The following is a 20,592-nucleotide window of genomic DNA, read 5'->3' on the forward strand; positions in this document are numbered from 1 at the left end:
CCCCACAGATGGCTGTCTGAATGAGCCCTAAAAGAAACTTAACAGGAGCAGGATCCAGCACCTCTGATAGTACAAGATGCCTGCACATCACAAAGACGGAGATAAAAGAAAATGAACCCAACAACTATAGGCCAAATGTTGATACATTGCACTGCACATGCAAATTTAGGATGGCCAAAAGACTAAATACGTCCTATGTGCACATGCCCTTGCCACAAAGGATGGTTATAAATGTCATGACAGTCGCCAACTTCAAACGGTTATAGTTCCTGAACCCTGGCACCTAGAATCACAATCTATGTCATATTAAACAGGAGAATTGTGTATGGATGCTTCATAGAACCAGAGATATCAACTCTTAAAAGTTGTAGTAAAAAAAATTAGATTTTTAAATACAGATTTCTATAACAAAAAGGTGTATTTTTTCACATTTATTGCCATTGATCATCTAATTTTATAAATAAAAAATATGTGATAATAAATATGTGTTAATAAAACTATCACATTAAAGTCCCACATATCACAAAAAACAAAGTTAAAATAGTTTTGATATGTAAAGATCTCATCATTTAAAGTAGTGCATAACAGAACTTCAAAAAATTACATGGACATTCAGGCATCAAAGACAATCACGAACGGGTTAAGGTGGATCATAGCTGCTCCAAGTTCTAGCCTGGTCTATATAACGTATATGGTCTCAATATACAAACAATACTTTATACTAGCAGAAGGTCTAGGTGAGCCAACACTCCACCTGGGTGACCTCTCTAGACCAATACAGTAACCTCTATAATATGGTACTGCTGTCTCTGATCCATCTCATTTTTAGCTCAAGACTAAATGGCAGGCAGGGTTCAGACAGAACCCAGTAGGGGGTTCCTACTAAAGCCAGCAGCAGTAGTATACAATTCAGTATGATAGTGTTCAGGCAGCCACTTATTTATTTAAATGGGTAGTTTTTCCTTCTGTTCCTAAAAATCTCCAATATTTTTTTTCTAATACATCACCACAATTCTTCATCCAATGCATCACACTTCCCTTCCCAGCCCCAAGGGTGTTACCTAATATTCTGTCTGCTCCTGCTAAAGCAAACCTAGAGCAAACCTGGTCCTCATCTTAAAGTGTATTGTACCATTATATATAAAATACAGACTAGGTTCATATATACCTGTGCAAGGAAGAGGAGTTCAGCGGGAAGGGCAGAGGTGACTACACGTATTCATGACCTTTTATTATCAAATGTCCTTGTTATAGGAAACATCACTCCACAATCACATGCACTGAAATATGAACTCAAGAGAGAAACCAGCTCAGCAAGAGGTTGTCCTATCACCCAGTGTAATAGTATCTGAATATGTGGTTTGTGAACTGTGTGAGCTACATGCCTCTAGGAATCTGTCATTGACACTAGAGTATTTCCCATCCCACCATTCCCACTGACTGCCCATATTCCACAGCAAGAACCGGCAAATTCTGCTGTGATACTGATGCATAGAAGGGGATCTCACATCCCTATTTTAGGTCCCCCTTAAATACAAGTTATACCGTTTCTTTTTGTAGAAACCTTTTTTCCACACCAATATGCTCACCCCCTCCTCCTATATTCACAATTATGGTTTACCTTGAAATCCCCCCCTTTATGCCATGACTGCAGGTTGCCACAGGTTAGATGCCAACTAGCTGACACTGGAGTAAGAGATACAGCTACATAGAAATTTTAATTATAAATATAAAAATGATTTAAAGTCAACTCTTTAAATTATTTGTATCCATTTTGCTACACTAAGCAGGTTAAGGCTTGATTTATGGGAGTCTGTTCGATTTATGGGCCTGAACTTGGCTGAACTATACTGAATTGACCTGCAGAGACACACTTGGGCTGATAAATCTAGCCAATGTATGGTTTCATGGCCAAGATCTTTTGTGTTAAACCAGGTTTACAAAATGCATCGTTTCTGACTCATGTCTCCTGGCTGTGACTCTTCTCTCTCCCAGGCTGCCAGTGAACCACACCTCATTATTCTGACTGACAGCTCGGGGTCTCTTTAGATCCCTGCTCTGTCTCCTTCAACGTATGGACCGTCTGCTAATATTCAACTACAGACGTATAAAGCTCTATGTACAGATGGGAAATATTGTGTCAATTTTTTTTTACATGGTGCCTTGTGTTAGATTGATGACTTGTGACCAGAGTGATATTATCGCAGGTCCTTTAGCCTTCTAACAATCGAAACTGTACACCATGTATGTGATCACATGAAATCACATCAGGGAGGATGGAGAGGTGAAGAAATCCATGGAGGCTGCTGTGACTTCATATAGAGGCATAAGTAGTAGATAGGAGGGGCCGGCCGAGCAGAACATGTAATCCCTGGCATCAGAGGGGACAAGATAAAAGTTGAATTTATGGGGATGTGAGGGAAACTATTTTTAGCTAAAAGAAGGGTGTCATTTAGTTAATAGGGCTCTATAGGAACCGGTCACTAATTGTATATGTGCAAATGTGGTGACAGGATCCCTTTAAATCTCCTCTACTATGCCATAGTTATAAATTTCAGCAGGTTCAGGCTCAGTTGACCTGATGTGAGAAACCAAGTTAACACATTTATGAAGAAGTTTAGACCGACTCCACCACCTTGATCTTATCTACGTGTGTTTATATGAGGAATGTGTTCAAGTAATTGGTGTATGAAGAATAGAATTCTGCTGTCATTCTGATAATACATTCTTCCTGCAGAATGCAGAGAGAACACTAGAGGGCGATCTTCAGATTTCGAGGCATTTAAGAATCTGGAGTAAGAATGTTCATTTTTATAGAACAGTAGCCTCTTCTACATGTCACCTGCAAATGTCATTTATGTGATCAGTGTACCTGCTACAGAATATCAGCCGATATGATCCACTGCTGAATTCCTGAAATTCTTATTTCTTTTCCAATATGAAGATTCCCAATACAAGTTTTACAAAGAAGTTTCATACAAGAAGGGTAGAAACAAGTATTTTTTGATTAAATGAAGTGTTATACAATTTTCTAATTTATTTTCTGTATCAATTCCTCACAGATTTCTAGATCTCCGCTTGTTGACATTCTACATGAAGCTTCTATCTTTACTTCCTGTGGATAAATCCCAGTATAATGTCACACAGGTGCACGGCTCATTAGTATCAAAGAGTAATCAGAGCTGTGTAATGTAACGAGCTGTGCACCTGTGTGACATCACAAAACCATGGACTGATTTTTGTCCACGTAAACCATGAAGGTTCCTGTAGGATGACAGCAAGCAGAGATCTAGAAAACCAAGATGAATTGATACAGAAAGCATGATGGAAAAATAAAGCTCTTCATTACACAAACAATATCAATAGTTTGCTTAAAGTGGACAACCCCTTTAAGCATGTGTGCCATCACTCCATTCACCGCCATAGCATTCCCATTTAGCATTTTACATCTGTATATCCCATACTGGCTTCTAACTGGACAACTGATGCGGTAAAAATAATTTGTTCTTATAGTGTTTACACATATGACAACACTTTTTTATTAAAAAAGTAACAAAATGGTACTTTGCTGATGACAAAATTATGTCAGCTACAGAGTGGTCCAATAGACTATAGTACAAAAAAACCCACCAAAACCAGAAAATTATCTGAGTTTGTGGTTGGAGGAACTTTAAGGCAGACATTTAGAAGGAATAAATCAAACGACAGAACTGACACCAACCACACAAAATACGGTATATACAACTTCAGCTCATAGATTTACAATGACACTAGTCTATGTGGCCATAAGCTTTCCATACAGATCATTTTAAACTAAATCCCACAATGCCATGCATCTATTCATGTGCACAATGGACACTAAAAAAAGCCTGAACAAGCAGATGATCGGTGTTGGGTGTGATAAATTATGATTATGTACTGTTATATACATACAACCATTTTTTTTGGATCTCCTCTCCTCATCTGTTGTATTGTGTTTCATATTCCACTTTTGAACGCAGCCTCAATAAAGTGTTCAGACCCCTCAATATGATAGCACTGACTTCCCATATAGACAGTGGAAACAGCTCTTAAATAGACAGAATATAAATCACAACTAAAATTCAATCCAGTCTATAATAAATGCAATGCTCAGCATCTCCATAAGCTCCACCCACTATAGAGAGCGGGACCTCTATTAACCCTTTTAAGTGCATTAAAAGTCATACTCTCCATTGCCACTTTTTTTCTGGACTCTGTTTTCTGGTCCCTCTGGACACACAGGGAATGACGGCTTGGGGAAACACTGGTCACAGAGGTGAAGCTGAATTTCCTTGAGATAAGTTAGAACAGGGATGCAGGAACCTTCAAGGAACCCAGGAAGAATTAGAACATTTTTTAAGCTTTTTCGGTTTATGGAAAACCCTTTTATTTTGGCATACATTTGCTGATGGGCTAGGTTTGTGGCTGCAGCCCCTTTAATAACAAGAATAATAACAATAAGAATATTCATTATCTTTTAAAGGCATTTGGGGTCTCTTACTGTTGCGCTGAGGAGGTCTGGGGGCTCGATTTGCATGTTGATTTGCACCGACAAACGGATCTTGCGTTTTGGTACTGGAGGCACTCGTGTGAAGTGCAGAGTCTGAGTTCGTTCTGTGAATAAAATATACATATAATAAACTATTTGGTATAGGGAGCCACCTGCATAGAACGGAGGACTAACAAGGGACAAAAGACAGCAAATAATGGAACATATAGTAACAAGACAAACATGTCAGTACACTCCTGGACTGCTGATACATGAAGTATCACTCTACATACATGTCCAGCTACATTCCTGCTGCAGGCAGGCATTTCCAGGCATCAATAAAACACCAAAGCAGCAAAATATCAGAAACCAAATGTCAGACGTCAGCCTCTTCTCTCCCAGAGATAATATAAGGGAATGTGACCAGTGTCAGCAATACATTTACAGCGAGCGAGAAAGCACTAGCTTTGTCTACAGTCCCTAGACCTTCCCTGGGAGAAGTCTCGGTTGGACCGTGATCAGAAGTTTGGGCGATAACCACTTGTACAGTCTGTAAAATAATTCTTCAAATCTGTGCAAAAATGTATAAAATCATAAGGGGCTTCAAAATCCTCATAAATTGATGATTTGCAACTATGTTCTAACTTTGTAATTAACACTTCTTGTATTTAACCCTGCATACTAAATTCAAGTTGCCTGGGTGATGTCTGAGATATGTAGGTGTGAATATGGATGTATGAAGGTTTCAGTAAGGAGCAGTCTTATTGTGCAGATACTGCAGATCTGTTCAAGCATTGACTATCATTTCACAATGTACCCCTAAAGACCCTTTTAACCTATCCAGCATTCAAATAGGCTGTTATATGTCACAAGTATAGATGATCATGGGGTTCCCATTAACATGTCTCCTTCCTACCTATTGGTAGCTACCAATGCATCCTGGGAAAACCTCACAAGACAACAACTTAGTATAGGTTCTCTGACCTAGGCGTCTTGCCATCACAACGTGGCCCTTGCTAAAGATCCACAGTTGGTGATTGGGACAAGTTTAGGACATATGAGCCATTGTTGCCAATTATAACAGGTCATTAGATTAGTGAGATTATCCAATGACTCCTCCATTTGGTGTATAATAAGAGGGATATTTCTAGAAGAGGCAAGTCACTCAGTGTGTGCGAGTTCATGATAATAAGAGGTGTTATCTGAGCCTATAGCTAAATTAGGGAGTTAAGATATTGCTTGGTTTATTACAGAAAGCTTGATGGTTATACATTAATATCGGTAAACTACTTTATCTTCTGTTGCCCTTGACTAGGCCACACATCTGTTACTATGGAAACCAATGTAATTTCACCTGTTATATATACTGTGAAAATAATTACCGACTGATAAATGATCAATTGTGAAACTGACTACTACTACTACTATATATTGCGGCATATCACAAATTACTGCCCGACATCTACTTCTTATTCTGCTTTGTACTCTGACAACATAATAATAATTTATATATACAAGAAGAAAAGGAAAGATTATTTCAGGCGTAGGAGATGCTGCGCGGGCGAACCACTTTCCCCGGAGTTAATTATTAGCTGTTAGCAAACGCCATCATAACATGTAAATAAATAAAACTGGTTTGTCTTCCTGTGTAGGGATTATCCTAAACCCCAAATCTTTTTGGCCTCATTCACAAGCACTTTGCAGAGCTCTGCTGTCTTTGGAGCTAATGTAATTGTATTGGCTGTTCCATTGTAAACCTTTGTGAGAAGCTATGTGGACTTATTCCCCACAATGCACAGCGCACAGTCTATTATGGAGAATTCCTGCATATTCCTCAGTGCGCAAATAAAGACTAAAGACAAAGCGTGGTTAAAAGGCCATAAAGAAATAAGAAATACTTGCTGCATTTCACCGCAAAATGAAAGAAATCTTTGCAAATGTATTAAAAACAGAATCGTAAATAGTTTGTATGGACATTAGTATTCAGACCATTAGCTATAGCTCTGGGGCATCTCATTTCTCTTGGTCATCCTTAAAATGTCTGTACACCTCTAGTGGAGACCATCTGTGGTAAAATAAGTGGATTTTTCTTGTTTTGCAAAGACCCAGGGTGCAGTCTAACGTATGCGTTTCAAAACGCATTTCACCATTTCACCAAATGGTAATGCGACGTTTACACATGTGTTAACAATATGGTAACACATTTGTTATTACAATGTTAACAGCTGTTAAATTATCTGCTGTATAGCCTTTTGAAACACATGCGTGTCCCTCTTTCCAAGGCTTAACAGCTGACAAATATCAGAGCAATAACTAGAAGGGTAAAGAACTGCTTGAGAACTCAGAGACAGGACTTTGTAAAAGAAAAGATCTATAGAAGTCTTCAAAAGAATCCATAGGTCTTTAAGATCTGAGCACCACAGTAGACTCCATAATTCTCAAATAAAAGAAGTATGGAACATACAGAACTCTGGTAAATGAGGAACCCAATAGACACTAACTGAACTCCAAAGAAGGACCTTTCAGAAGGTCATTGATTACTGTAGAACTCCACCTATCTGGGATTTATTGAAAAGTAGGTAGAAAAGGCCTCTATTAAGACTCTGAATTTGAGTAACTAGATTCTCTGTTCTAATAAAAGTAAGATTTTGTTCTCAATTCTAGGTGTCATTTATACTATGTTGGGAAAATACCTGTTAAATACCTTCAAAGGTAAAAAAAAATACTTTCTGGGACAAGCTAGGCACTACACCTCTTCTGCCATATAACATCCCCAACTATACAACATCATTCTGTGGGGATGTTCCTCTGTGGAGATGTTTTATACAAAAATTAAAAAAAAACACCAAAGATTTCCAACATTCTGTTTTCAAGAGGTAAAAACTGATGGTGGAGAGACGCAAAATAACAAAATATGAAAAAGGTGAAAGGGTATGAAGACGATTGTGTCTGTGTATATAAAGCATGCATATTATTTCATTTACTTGTAGATAGATTGTATCACCAGTTCCTTTTTTTAAACCTTTTATAACTAGACTTTTCTAGGCATTATCTGAATAAGAGTAAATAAGCCGTGTCATCATTAATTGTCAATACTGGAGGCAATTATTGTATTTTATATTGTAATCCCATCTGGAATGTTTCCCTTTCAATCTCTGTTCTGCAGTAGGTGCTCCAAATGCATTGAAACCTGGATACTTGTTCAATACTTTCATACTCTGAACGGTTCAATACTGGGATTCAGTAGCTGTCTGGAGAGGAATCCTAAGAGGAGACATTGGGCAGGGATTCCTTTGTATAGATGTGCCCGGTCGGGGTATCCTTTGTATAGATGTGCCCGGTCGGGGTATCCTTTGTATAGATGTGCCCGGTCGGGGTATCCTTTGTATAGATGTGCCCGGTCGGGGTATCCTTTGTATAGATGTGCCCGGTCGGGGTATCCTTTGTATAGATGTGCCCGGTCGGGGTATCCTTTGTATAGATGTGCCCGGTCGGGGTATCCTTTGTATAGATGTGCCCGGTCGGGGTATCCTTTGTATAGATGTGCCCGGTCGGGGTATCCTTTGTATAGATGTGCCCGGTCGGGGTATCCTTTGTATAGATGTGCCCGGTCGGGGTATCCTTTGTATAGATGTGCCCGGTCGGGGTATCCTTTGTATAGATGTGCCCGGTCGGGGTATCCTTTGTATAGATGTGCCCGGTCGGGGTATCCTTTGTATAGATGTGCCCGGTCGGGGTATCCTTTGTATAGATGTGCCCGGTCGGGGTATCCTTTGTATAGATGTGCCCGGTCGGGGTATCCTTTGTATAGATGTGCCCGGTCGGGGTATCCTTTGTATAGATGTGCCCGGTCGGGGTATCCTTTGTATAGATGTGCCCGGTCGGGGTATCCTTTGTATAGATGTGCCCGGTCGGGGTATCCTTTGTATAGATGTGCCCGGTCGGGGTATCCTTTGTATAGATGTGCCCGGTCGGGGTATCCTTTGTATAGATGTGCCAGGCAGCAGCAGAGCAGGGACCACATCATCAGGGAAATACCTTCATCTGTCCATATATGGTGTAACTACATGTCTGATGTATTGTATTGAATCCTGATAATCCTTTTTTTTCCAAGTATCACGATACTCCGGATTTTTGCATTGCACTCAAAATTCTGGTATCAGTGCAACCCTATTCACATCACACACTTTTTTCCACAAAACATGATTAACTCCATCTGTTATATGTTATAATGCTCAGAGGGACGGTGTGTATAATGTGACAGTTTCCCTATAACTTGACTCTAGGTGTGAGCACTTATAGGAAAACATGGTGCTACATAGAGGATTATTATACTCCTTTCATGGCAAGAATAGGACCACAGATAAAATCAGTTATTTTCTAGAAAGCAAACCCCTTTTCTGTATCTAAATAAAAATGGGATATTTTTGGCACAATGAAAAAAAAATAATGCTTGGGTGGGGGTGGAGGTGGGCTTCCCATCGAATTTTACTGGCATCTGTCTCAGCCCTATTTACAAGCATGCTGGGCTGAGGGAAACTTGTACATTAGTGGGAGGAATCTGACATCTTAATTGTGCACAAAGAGATTTTTAGGCCACCAATTATTTTAGGTCTATATCCAGCTTAAGACATTTTAAGCTATAATGCCTTTAAATGGGAGCATCAGGTTTCTAAACCTGCTTGACCTCCGTGAAGATCCTGACAAAAATCCTACGTTGCCAGGCAGATTACTCAGTGGCTTCTTTCTGAGCATGGTTATATGAAATAAAATGATATCAGAATGATGCAGGAAGAAGAAGTTTTAGAGAATGTTTCAAAACATTATCACCTATGTTTATATAATTGTGAACATTGTATAAACTTAAGTATCAGTACACAATGTACACATGATTTTAGTTTCTCACATTCAAGTCTTTACCTACAAAAGCTCCTCATGCACAACTGTAAAATAATAGTAATAAGAAAAAGGAACGTAGAACGTTAGAGAAAAAAAAGACATAAACAAATCATCTCAAACTCTCCAATGGTGTTATCTTCTCCACCGAAGGATGGCCTGCCAAGACCTCAGAAGTGATTTTTGCAGTAGTTCATACATTGGCCAACCCTCTCACTAATACCCCTTAGGTGGATGCCAATACCATGCCATCCCTGCCACCAGCCCTTTTCCAGCTGATCATACTCTGTGCAATTCAAGCACTTGCAGTAGCTAGGTAGTGCTCTAAAGGAGTCTGATCATGCAAGGCTTTACATTGGGAACATCAAATAAATAAAAACAACAACTGTTGATTGCAGATGTGTCCATATCAAAAAGATGCCCATTTCAACATATAAATCAAGTATAAGCCAACCTGAATATAACCCGAGACCCCTAAATCGACCACTAAAAATATGGGAAAACTCACTGACTTGAGTATAAGCCCAGTGTTGTAATTGCACCCTCTCGTTAATAAAAATGTCCACAGCAGAGCGCCCCCTCGTTAATAAAAAATGTCCACAGCAGAGCGCCCCCTCGTTAATAAAAATGTCCACAGCAGGGCGCCCCCTCGTTAATAAAAATGTCCACAGCAGAGCGCCCCCTCGTTAATAAAAATGTCCACAGCAGGGCGCCCCCTCGTTAATAAAAATGTCCACAGCAGGGCGCCCCCTCGTTAATAAAAATGTCCACAGCAGGGCGCCCCCTCGTTAATAAAAATGTCCACAGCAGGGTGCCCCCTCGTTAATAAAATGTCCAGAGCAGCCCGCCATTAATAAAGTGTCTACAGCAGCCCCTCACATTAATAAAGTGTCAACATCAGGCACCTTCCCACTAATCATAAAAGTCCACAGAAGCCTTCTTCTTAATAAAATATTCAGTAAAACCCCCTTAAAAAATAATCTCTGTACACGCTTCCAACAGCCACTTCTCCCTGTGGCTTCCTGGCACAGCATCAAGTGTGCGCCAGTACAGAGTGCATGAATGGCTATAAGCCTGCATATCCCTGCAAGCCAGCCTTAAATGGGAAAGTCTCCATAAGGAGAACTCTTACTCCCTGACCAGAGTTATATTAGACAGTCCTGTGCTGCACAGGATTTATAGATTCAAGAGTGTGATTCTGGATAATAAATCTGTTAAAGACTGTCTAGTCCTACTTTGCACCTCCCATTAGTTGTCTTATTTTAGAAAACTCTGTCGGGTCAGCATTCGATTTGGCGCAAGGACTTTTGGGTGTGAAGCCACACTCCCTTTTCATAGGACACACCCTTTTGTCAAATTAGTTGTAGGTGCCTAAAATCAGTCTAAAATCCTTTATAAATGTGGTGCAGACAGTTTTCTGGTGCAAATGATAACACAATTTTGTCGTATAATTGCATTTGTCACCCCCCACAGCCTGCCTGGCCTAGAAACCAGTATCGACAAGCACGTATTCATGGTGGTTATAATAGTTTTATTAGTATATAGAAGAATATTGAGCTGGACAATAAGCCTTACATAAAGGAGTTGTAGGATTGCAATTTCACACAATACAGAATTTAGGTAAGATTTAGGTAAAATTTTTGTGACAATTTTCTTTTGTAACCAAAACCTATACTAAAGGAGTCATTGAAAGATAACGAATAACAAATAAAAAAATATTCTGTAAAGAAAAGTCAAATGTGTACCAAAGTTATTAAAAAAATATATATATTTTAACATGTTCACCTGTTGAGAGCAGACAATAGTCTAAATCCTGGCCGTTTCTCTTCACTCCAGGTAGCATGCTGCCTTCAGAGACAGAAGTCAGGAGGGGGGAGAGGAATAAAATGTTTCATATCAGTTAAAATCCCAATAAAAATAGTGCACACTGTAGTACCAAGTTAGTGCTGTGACAAAGAAAAAAAAGGACTCAAAAAGGGCAGTAATACTTAATGGAGAAGAGTCACAACGCAAGAATGAACTGAAAACTGGAATGGTACCAGGTTAGAGGGGAAGTTTTCGGCAATTGATTATGAAGAAAGATGTAAAGATGTCAGAACAAAAAAAAAAAAAAAAAAGGATTAAAAAAAAAGGAAAAAAGAAAAAAAAAAAGTGTCTTGAAAGATCTTCCAATGCTCGGCATTGCAAGTGTTTCCAGTGCTTAAAGGCAGGAGTTAGAATAGCAGGTTTCATATTAAAATTAGTGTCAGCGAAGGAATGAAGACCTACAATTAATTGTATAGAAGCACAATAGTAATTAGGGCTCATTACAGCCAGGGCCGAGTCATAAAAGGAAAGATTCCAGGAATGAAAAAGCTGCGGCGCTTCTCTTAATGGTACATGGCATCGATCACAGGGCGGCAGAGGTTTATGGAGGTCGCTACATGAATGGCAACATACACATCACCGCCTATAAAAGACAAAACCCAGGCCATCTCACAGGCCGCTGATGTACTGCCCAATTACTTCATATCATTTCTCTAAACTAGCTCAGAAATTGCTTAAAGGGTCGGCATTATACGACTCAGCTGGTGGTCACTTTTATTGTTTGACTAAAATGGAAAAACAGAAAAAAGATAAATAAAGGTTGGCAGCGGGAGATTGGCAGCCGTTGTGTTTTCTGGCATGTCGCTGCGTTTTACAGGAACTTGCTGTTTTGGGCTTCACAGTGTTAAGAGCAGAATTTTCAGTGTTTTACACTCAGGAAAGTTCTCTGGCAATGAAGTGGTTGCCAATGGGAACAAGTGACACCGGGGATCCAGAGCGTGGGACACGCAGACCAGCTGCACTTATGACCTCTCTCACTGGAAATTATTTTATTGAGATCATTTCACTTGCCAGGAAGACTTTCTTTTACCAAACAGAGCCAGGTCAGGGTATAGATCTCCTCCTGTTCTGTCTCAAGCCCTAGCTTCAAGGCCAACTTTATGCCCCTCCTAATAAGAGCTGCAGAATAACACAGAACAAGCAGAAAGACTCGCTGACATTTCCAAAGTCAAAAAAAGAAATTACATGTATTTCAATTTCTGGGGGAAAGAAAGAAAAGCAGAAACCACATGTGCCCTGAAAACTTCTCCAGACTTAAGAGGTAATTAAAGCCTGCCCTTAATAAAATAGACTCATTTTAGTTAATGCAATCACTATCCCCCCCAAAAAACCTTTTCATTAATTCATTGTTATTTTTAAAAAATTATGTATAATATACTCTAAATGGGGCTTACCAACAACCCTGTGTGGACACTAGAAACGTCTGCTTGTCAGCAGCGGTGACCGCGCAGGCGCATGGAAATTCCCAGCTGGAATATGAGCATAGCCAATGCAGTTTACATACATTCCCAGCCACCTTGCTTGCTAAATCAGGACGTCTACTGGGCATACAATTGTTCGAGCCTTACCGCAGGACAGCTGTGTACTGCAGCAGCGACACTACTAGAGGAAGAGAAGCGAGTAGAACTTCTCTCCATCTAGTGCCACCCTGTTGCACTTCACAGCTGTCCCGCAGTAAGGCTAGAAGGATCGGGAAAGCTGTGAAGCTATGGTGCATGCCCAGCAGACGTCCTGAAGCCAGGTAGCCTCTTTCCAAGCGCCTGCACGATGGGCGACTGTGGCCGTACCTAGTGTCAACACAGAGCCGCTGCAAAGGGGAAGGTAATCCTCATTTACAGTATGTTATGGGCATATAGGTCATTTGACTAAAAAAAAAATAACAATGAATTGAAGACTTTTTTTTTGGGTAAGGGATAAAATTAAACTATAGTAAGTGAGGTGGGAATACCCCTTTAACTCCTACTAAATGCCATATTGTCTCTAGCTACTTTACTTTCCTCTTACGTTAAAAGAAAAGGCCTCCAAAGCCATATGCAAATGAGGCAAGAGTTTCTTTTTGTCTGAGCTGAGTCACTCTTAGAAGCTGGAGGGAAAAAGTTACTTCAGATGCCCTTGTGGTTCAGTGTGCTTCACAGCAGTAAATACAGGCAGTTAAAGGAACTCGATGGGAGTGTGAGCGGTAGATAAAAGATCCAATTCCCACCTATGCCGGTCAATAATTCCTTTGGGACCCTAGAATTATTGTAGTTAATAATATTACAATATTACATAAGTAATCCAAGATAAAAGGGATTTAATAAAAATCACAATTCTGCATATAATTATTAGCTGTAACTTTATTGAAGCGGTTCTCAACTACACATCATGGCCTATCAAACTTACAAGCAATGTCTGATAACTTACGATGAATGGGGAGCTCGCTTCTTGCAGGTTAGGCTAAGAAGGGGTGGTTTGAAGTAGGTTTTTGCAGGCCATAAACCTGAGGTTGCCCACATTTATTTACCTGTTGAAACCATCCTCATCATAGGCTAAGTGTAGCGCTGTAAATGCCAACAGTGTACTTATCTAAAGACATCACTTGTATATAAATCTGGCTACACGTCTTTCAGACAGACCACAGACCTACCAGAAAGCAATAGCAGAAAGGCTTCTTCATGCCCGCTCTGTTGTAGGCCTATAAAGCAATACTGACTCACACCAAAATCTACAATAATGACTAAACGTCTGCACTCTGCTGTATGAGACTTTCAGGAACTGCACCCGCTGACCCCATTCCTTTCCTCTGTAAATAAAAATTAGCTCTGAGCTGCCAAAAAGCCAACCACAATCACCTCCCAGCTATACATCAGCTCATACAGCGTCCTTCTCCAAGCCTGCTGAAGGATTCTGATTTACTATGAATAAATTACTACTCTGGCCAAAGTCAATGTTGTACATAAGTTTACACAGATGTCTAGATCACACATCAAATGCAACATCTGGATACAAAGACCACGACGTCAGGAGTACGGAGGTGTAGGACGATGCCCCGGAGGTGTCAGGTTATTCGGCCCATGCCATGAGATTGGGACAGAATATGGAAGGGAAGCAGTTAGTACACTGGAAACTGGACAGAGAGATATGAAGGAGTGAGAACAAGTAAAAAAAAAGCATGCAAATCATATACAAAAAAATGTAAATGAGAGAAATTTAACAATGTCTCCTGTAGGTGGAAAAGTTATTAAACATCAAAATTACAGACAAAACCTCCCCAAAGTGTTAAGTCCCATGTCTATTGACATTAATATGCTAAGTAAACAAATAACTGGCAGTACTACATGTACCAAGTGGTAATAAGATTCTGCAGATGGGAACTTAAATTGGACAAATGAACCAATGCCAGTCTATGACGTGCCGTTTCTGAAACCGATGTCCTGAAACTTAAGCTTTGGCAAATTTCACACTGTTTTATTGGGGCAAGCTCAACTAGAAACGTGTGAGCAGGGACTGGTATCCTATTTCAGATGCTGATGTAATATCTGGATGTCAGCTCTTACATACTGCACTCAAGAAAACAAGAGACATTTTATAAGATGGCACATGTAGTTTTGGAAATACATTGGAAATACACTATGAAATATAGATTAAACAATATTTCCTTTTATAAGTGACTTGCTTTAAAGGGAACCTGTCATCAAGCACTTACATGCACCAGGAAGAAGAAGGTGAACTCCGGCACATCTCAGCGCGGAAGCAACACATGAAGGAAATTGGACGCACAACCTTTGTGAATTGCGGCAGACCCGAACCCTCGTCAGACAACACACCGCGGGACCGCGACAGGACCGGGTAAGTAAATCTGCCCCAATATGTTGGCTCCAAATAAAATTTCCCCAAAACGTTAAGCCTTCTATGTACACTGATACAGAGGAAGCTTTTGATCACTGTGGAATACATACGAGAGACTCCTGTGTCCAGAGTACAGACAAGAATTTGGGTTTGTGTCATTTGGACAAGATTTCTTAGGAAAAAAAAGTGAATAAACTCCAGGACTCCTTGGACTTCCTGATAATCCCTGTATATCAGCTTCTCTACCCTTATCGTATCTTGCTCTCAGATAGGTCAGCAGCAATCACTTGACAGGTTCTCTGTCTTGAGCTACTTCTAAATCTGTAATTTAAAGGGGTTATCCGGTCATAAAAATGTAGTTCGGGCCGGGCTGGGGAGCACTATTTAAAAATAATAAACGTCTACTTCCCTCCTCCGGCGCCGTTGATGTCCTGCGCCGCGGTACGTTTGATCCGTGCCCCTGTTTGTTTACAGGGGCACAGAAGCCACGCACAGGGAGCTACCGGCTGGCGATGTGGCCGGCTCCTCCCATCCATCCCTATCTCTCAGCATTGTAAGCACTGGGAGATGGTGTCGGATGAGAGCTTCCGGCCGGCCAGAAGCTCTCTGTGCACCCTTGTAAACAAACCGGCGCACAGATGAGACAGACCGCGGTGCGTGACATCAGCAGCGCCAGATGGGGCAAGTACATGTTTATTATTTTTAAATAGCCCACCCCAGCCCGGCCCTAAGTAAATTTTTATACCCGGATAACCCCTTTAACTAAATTCATCAAGTGAAATCCCATGTGGTTGTACTTCCAGACTGGATGCAGAGAGAGGACCGGCACATAAGCAGAAATCATTCTGACCAAACACTCACTAGTTTAGTAATGAGTCATATAATAATATGATGTAAAGGAGCCTGCAGAAAACACAAAAATTGACAAGCCAATTTTTATTTTTTTATTTTTTACACTGACCAAGAGAAAACAAAGTGCAAACTGTTGTTCTTACCTTCTCCAGCTATTATCAGGTGGAGGGGAGAGATAAACCGATCCATACGGAGAGCTGTCACAGTGATTCACAGTAAAGGAAAAGCAGATGACCAGAAGAGAACATTCACATGACACAATATGATCCTATGCTCTATGGTGTGGTTGGCATCCTGAGCAAGGCCTCAGACACTAACCAGGCTTCTCCTGAAACTCAACAAGGGCCTACAGAGAATGGAGCCTGAAATCCGAATTTACAGCCCCATTTACCAAGAGCTAATCTTGAATTACTGCCTGTAACTAAATCTGTACTAAGCAGCGTAGCCGAACAAAAGACAATTGTAGTGATCTGAGAAATACAAATGAAGAGCCCAGAATGATTAAACGGAATAATGAACAGAACCTTAAATTTAACTCTTTAATAGTCAATGTGCAGCACAGGAAGAATACTCCTCTGTCCAATGTGCAGCACTGCCAACCTTATCAATGTAATAGATATTTACAAACTTCATTTCCCATCTCTGCAAATCTGGCGCCATGTGGGCTATTTAATAGGAATATAACCTTGTAACATTAGAGCCAGGGAACTGGGAAAGACCTTGTGCGGTGCACTTATCTCACCAAGCAGTCAGGGCTAGGGGTGAGCCTGGTTTTCATGGAGCAGAACGCCTTCAGACCTCAGAAGCAGATGAGGAGGAGACGACGTCATGCAGATTGATAACATGGCTTCTACAATTATACGTTATGCAATTCTGAGCTCGCTGTATAAATGCACATATTGCTTCAAAGGCTTTATGAAGCTCAAAGAGTCTCCTAGAAAATGATGCAAAAATCCTGCGTTCTAGCTGTATACAGTATGAGAGGACAATACTATGGCTGCCATAGGGTTCTCATTATACTGACAGTGTATTTTATGTAATCAGCCGGTAAATCCGGTCTGTGATCAATTACCTTTTACTCATTCTCCATGCCATATCTGCAGGGAAATGAGCCCGACATGGAAGACAATATACTAACACTTATACCATGATAGAAAGCATAACTAGGGAACAGAGACACACATATTTTCTATATATATTTCATACACATTCGGGAAGATTTATCATAAGCCTCTTAGAGAAGAACTGTTCTAGTTGCCAATAAAAACCAATAAGAGCTTGGCTTTCTTTTTCCCACAGCAGTTCCTAAAATTACAGCTGATCTCTGATTGGTTTCCATTGGAAATAGATTAACCTCAGAAACTTGATAAATCTACCCAATTGTATTGCCGTTTCAGTCCATTGGCTACTTGCAGTAAGGTATATGTAATTATAGTGTAATACAGTATTGCTATTGTGCAGACATATTTTAGCCTTATTTTGGTCTATTGTTCATATCTTGCAAGATTGCTGCTATTTAAGCCTCCAGTTTCAACCCCTCTTTCTCATAGACTGTAAGCTCTGGTAAGCAGGGTGCTCACTCTAATAGTATTTAGTCTGACCATGGTATTACTCTGGAACGTCTTATTTGGTTTGTACGTGTATCCCATGATATGCAAGGTACTGCAGTATATGATATATGACTATATAAAGATTTATATGTTGTACTTAAAGGAGACCCTAAAGGTAGACCAAACTGATCCCATTATTTTCAATGGCAACAGCATCTGTTATACTCTTCCCCATTTCCATTACTGGCGGTCCCTGAATTACAGACTACCTCTAGATACAAACAGACCTCTGGATATTGATAATTTACTGTACTTTAGCCTTAGGCTACAATAAACAGCTGTAACAGTTATCACAGGTGTCTGCAATTAAGGTTTAGTGTTAATCCTGGTTCTTATGACAAGCCAACATTTTAAAAGTCATAGAGACCCCAAATTTTTTTTGCATGGAGCTACAATCAAAGTATACACTTCCGACTTTCATACAAATTCAACTTAAGAACAAACCTGCAGAACCTATCTTGTACGTAACCCGGGGGGTTCGTGTGGGTGGTCATCATCAGTGGTGGGTTGCTTTCCTAGTATTAGTGTACAAACACAGATGTAAATTACTAATAAGGACCACCCACATGACAACACAGCCCAGAAACAGCAGAGATGGAAATGAATAAATGAAGGTTATAGTGAATTCTAAAAAAGGAAATCTACCATAGAAATCAAGCATGATAAATAAGGGACACTCATTTATCCAGGCATTTTGACTGTGGTAATCTGTTTATACTTGTAATACACGACCTCCTTCTAAAATCAACTTTTAATATTATGCTAATGTGCCTGAAGCGTACTACTGGGGTGTTACTAGAGCACCTCCATGCGGCAGACTTTTACCTTTGGATTATTTAGTACTTGTCCACAACTAAACTGATCCTCCTATGATTTTATTAGAAAGCAAAGAGGACACTTTTTTCCCACTGAAACCACAAGGCGACACCACATATTATGAGGCTTATCTGAGTGTGAACTGCGACAGCCATTCTTTGGATGACCACCCCAAATTCCAACCCCAAGAAATACTGTTCGAGAATATAAATTCTAAAAGATGAATGACTTGTCCAGTAATCCATATTTAACATAGGAAAATATATAAATCTATTTTTATTGCGCTTCTACTGCTGTAACCGTGTCTTCTTCCAGCAAGGAAGAGGTTACATACAAAGAACCAACAAACACATTGTAAAACAGACAGGAAGGAAGAGTTTACTGAAGTCTGAGTGCATTCCCTCTAAGGACTCCAGCTGTGATGCAGGGATTAGACGCTAGTTGTACAAACAAGGAGTGTCTTTGGCAATCCATATTTCATCTTTTCAGAAAAATACCCTCCCACTCACTGCTATGTCAACACGGCTGCGGATTGTGTTTTGTCTCTAAGAACTAGTGTTCTGCACAGCTTCACACCATCTCGCTGTGCACATATGTGGCAGAGCTGTAATGGTCACCATCTGAGCCTGCATTGTTCAGCAATACAGGGAATTCCCTGGCAGTCCTATGTAAAATTACAGCCGAGTATGAATTGTGCCAGTTCTGATGGAGAACATTTTTTTCGAGAGAGGCGTAGTATACAAGTGTACAAGATGAATACACAGTATGTGAATGTAAACGTCACGCTTAAATGAAAAGTCAGGGTCATCTGACCAACATGTTTTACAAGTCTGTGCAGAAAAAAGAAGCTACCTTTCCCTGGAGCAAGGACTTTCCCTCTGTACCGGCTCGACCTGCAGCATTCCGCCATCACCAGACATCAAAGCTTCTCCACTTCTAGGACACAAGCAGCCCTGCAGGACTTACCGTAGGATAGACGTAAAAGCACAGCGAGCAATGGCAAAACAGCTACGGATAAGTGTTACAGTGCCGAGTACCAGTGCGATTTAATGAATTTTTTTTGATACATTGAATTGATCAGTATGTGCCAAATAACAAATGGTTACACAATTGTCTCTAAGTAACAACTACAACTACAGTCCTCTTCATAACCGGTTAGCACGTGGGACATAATGCGAGTAAACCCTGCGGCCTTTACCTACAAGTCTCCTTCCTGTAATAAGTAGGACAGCGAGACTGACTGTATGACTGGTGTATGTTGGCGGCGGTGAGGTGTCATGGCGTGCCATCTCTGGAGCAGGAAGAACAGAGACGGGAGGAGACCAGTGGTGTGGTAATAAGGGGTGTATTACTCCGTTTCTATCTTTAGACTGTTATAAGATATTATCTGAAAAACAATTATAGGCTCAATTGGGAACCAGTCGACAGATTTGACCCCCCCTAAACTACAAGCTCTGTGAAGTAGGGTATGAAATGTCCTTTCTAGAATTCCATTTCATGTGAAATCTCACCCGTTTAGCAATTAAGGAGGAGTCATATTAACCATATTTGAAAGGTTTATACGCTGTCAAATTTTAAGGCTGCACTCCCTTTACAAGCACCTTAACTTCCGTTCAAAAGTACCAAGAAATATGGCGTCATATTAAAGCTAATAAGAATGTACTGTATCAGATGGCGTTATGCTCTACACAAATGAAGATATACACAGTTATAAGAGGCAGTAACTGAATTTTTATTTCCATGTCTAACCACATCTATTACAGTCTGTATCTCCAGTTCCATAGTCAACAGCCCAATGCCATCTAAAAGAGGAGATTCTTATCTTTAGCAGGACACAAAAAAAAGATTCACGTACTGAAGTTAAATGGATCTGAAATTACACTCTTGTGGCTGTAAACTTGACAATCTTAGGCAGAATATCTTCTTAACTCATTTTCAAATAAATATTTTATAGATTTCACACAAGAGAATTATAGAAAATACATTTTACACGTAGCAAGGGGGCTAGTAAGTATTGAGTATTAATAGCACCACGATAGAAACCAATACAGTGAGTCCTCCTCAGGTTACGGAACAAGTATATTTTTTAATTGTAGCTCCAGATAAAAATGGACAAATGGATTTTCAAACTTTTGTGCTGGGACTAAAGTAAAGCATTCACCAGAGGTCACAGTGGGCAGAGAGGTCCATCTGTAACTGGGGTCGTCTTCAAGT

At 40.2% G+C, this 20,592-nt stretch overlaps 1 protein-coding gene across 3 annotated transcripts in view; it reads right to left on the minus strand.

The window, feature by feature from the left end:
- CRTC3 (CREB regulated transcription coactivator 3) overlaps positions 1-20,592 on the minus strand; it is a 79,845-nt gene that overhangs the window by 20,783 nt on the left and 38,470 nt on the right. For 2 of the 3 annotated variants that reach the window (XM_072148359.1, XM_072148357.1), the window contains exons 4-6: positions 16,096-16,157; positions 11,192-11,254; positions 4,523-4,635 (exon numbers count right to left, since the gene is read on the minus strand). In XM_072148359.1, coding sequence (XP_072004460.1) covers positions 4,523-4,635; positions 11,192-11,254; positions 16,096-16,157 — 238 coding nt within the window. The remainder of the gene's footprint in view (positions 1-4,522; positions 4,636-11,191; positions 11,255-16,095; positions 16,158-20,592) is intronic. The other variant, XM_072148358.1, reaches the window with a different exon arrangement.

Source organism: Engystomops pustulosus, chromosome 4 (assembly GCF_040894005.1).
Source record: "Engystomops pustulosus chromosome 4, aEngPut4.maternal, whole genome shotgun sequence".
Classification (NCBI taxonomy): Eukaryota; Metazoa; Chordata; class Amphibia; order Anura; family Leptodactylidae; genus Engystomops; species Engystomops pustulosus.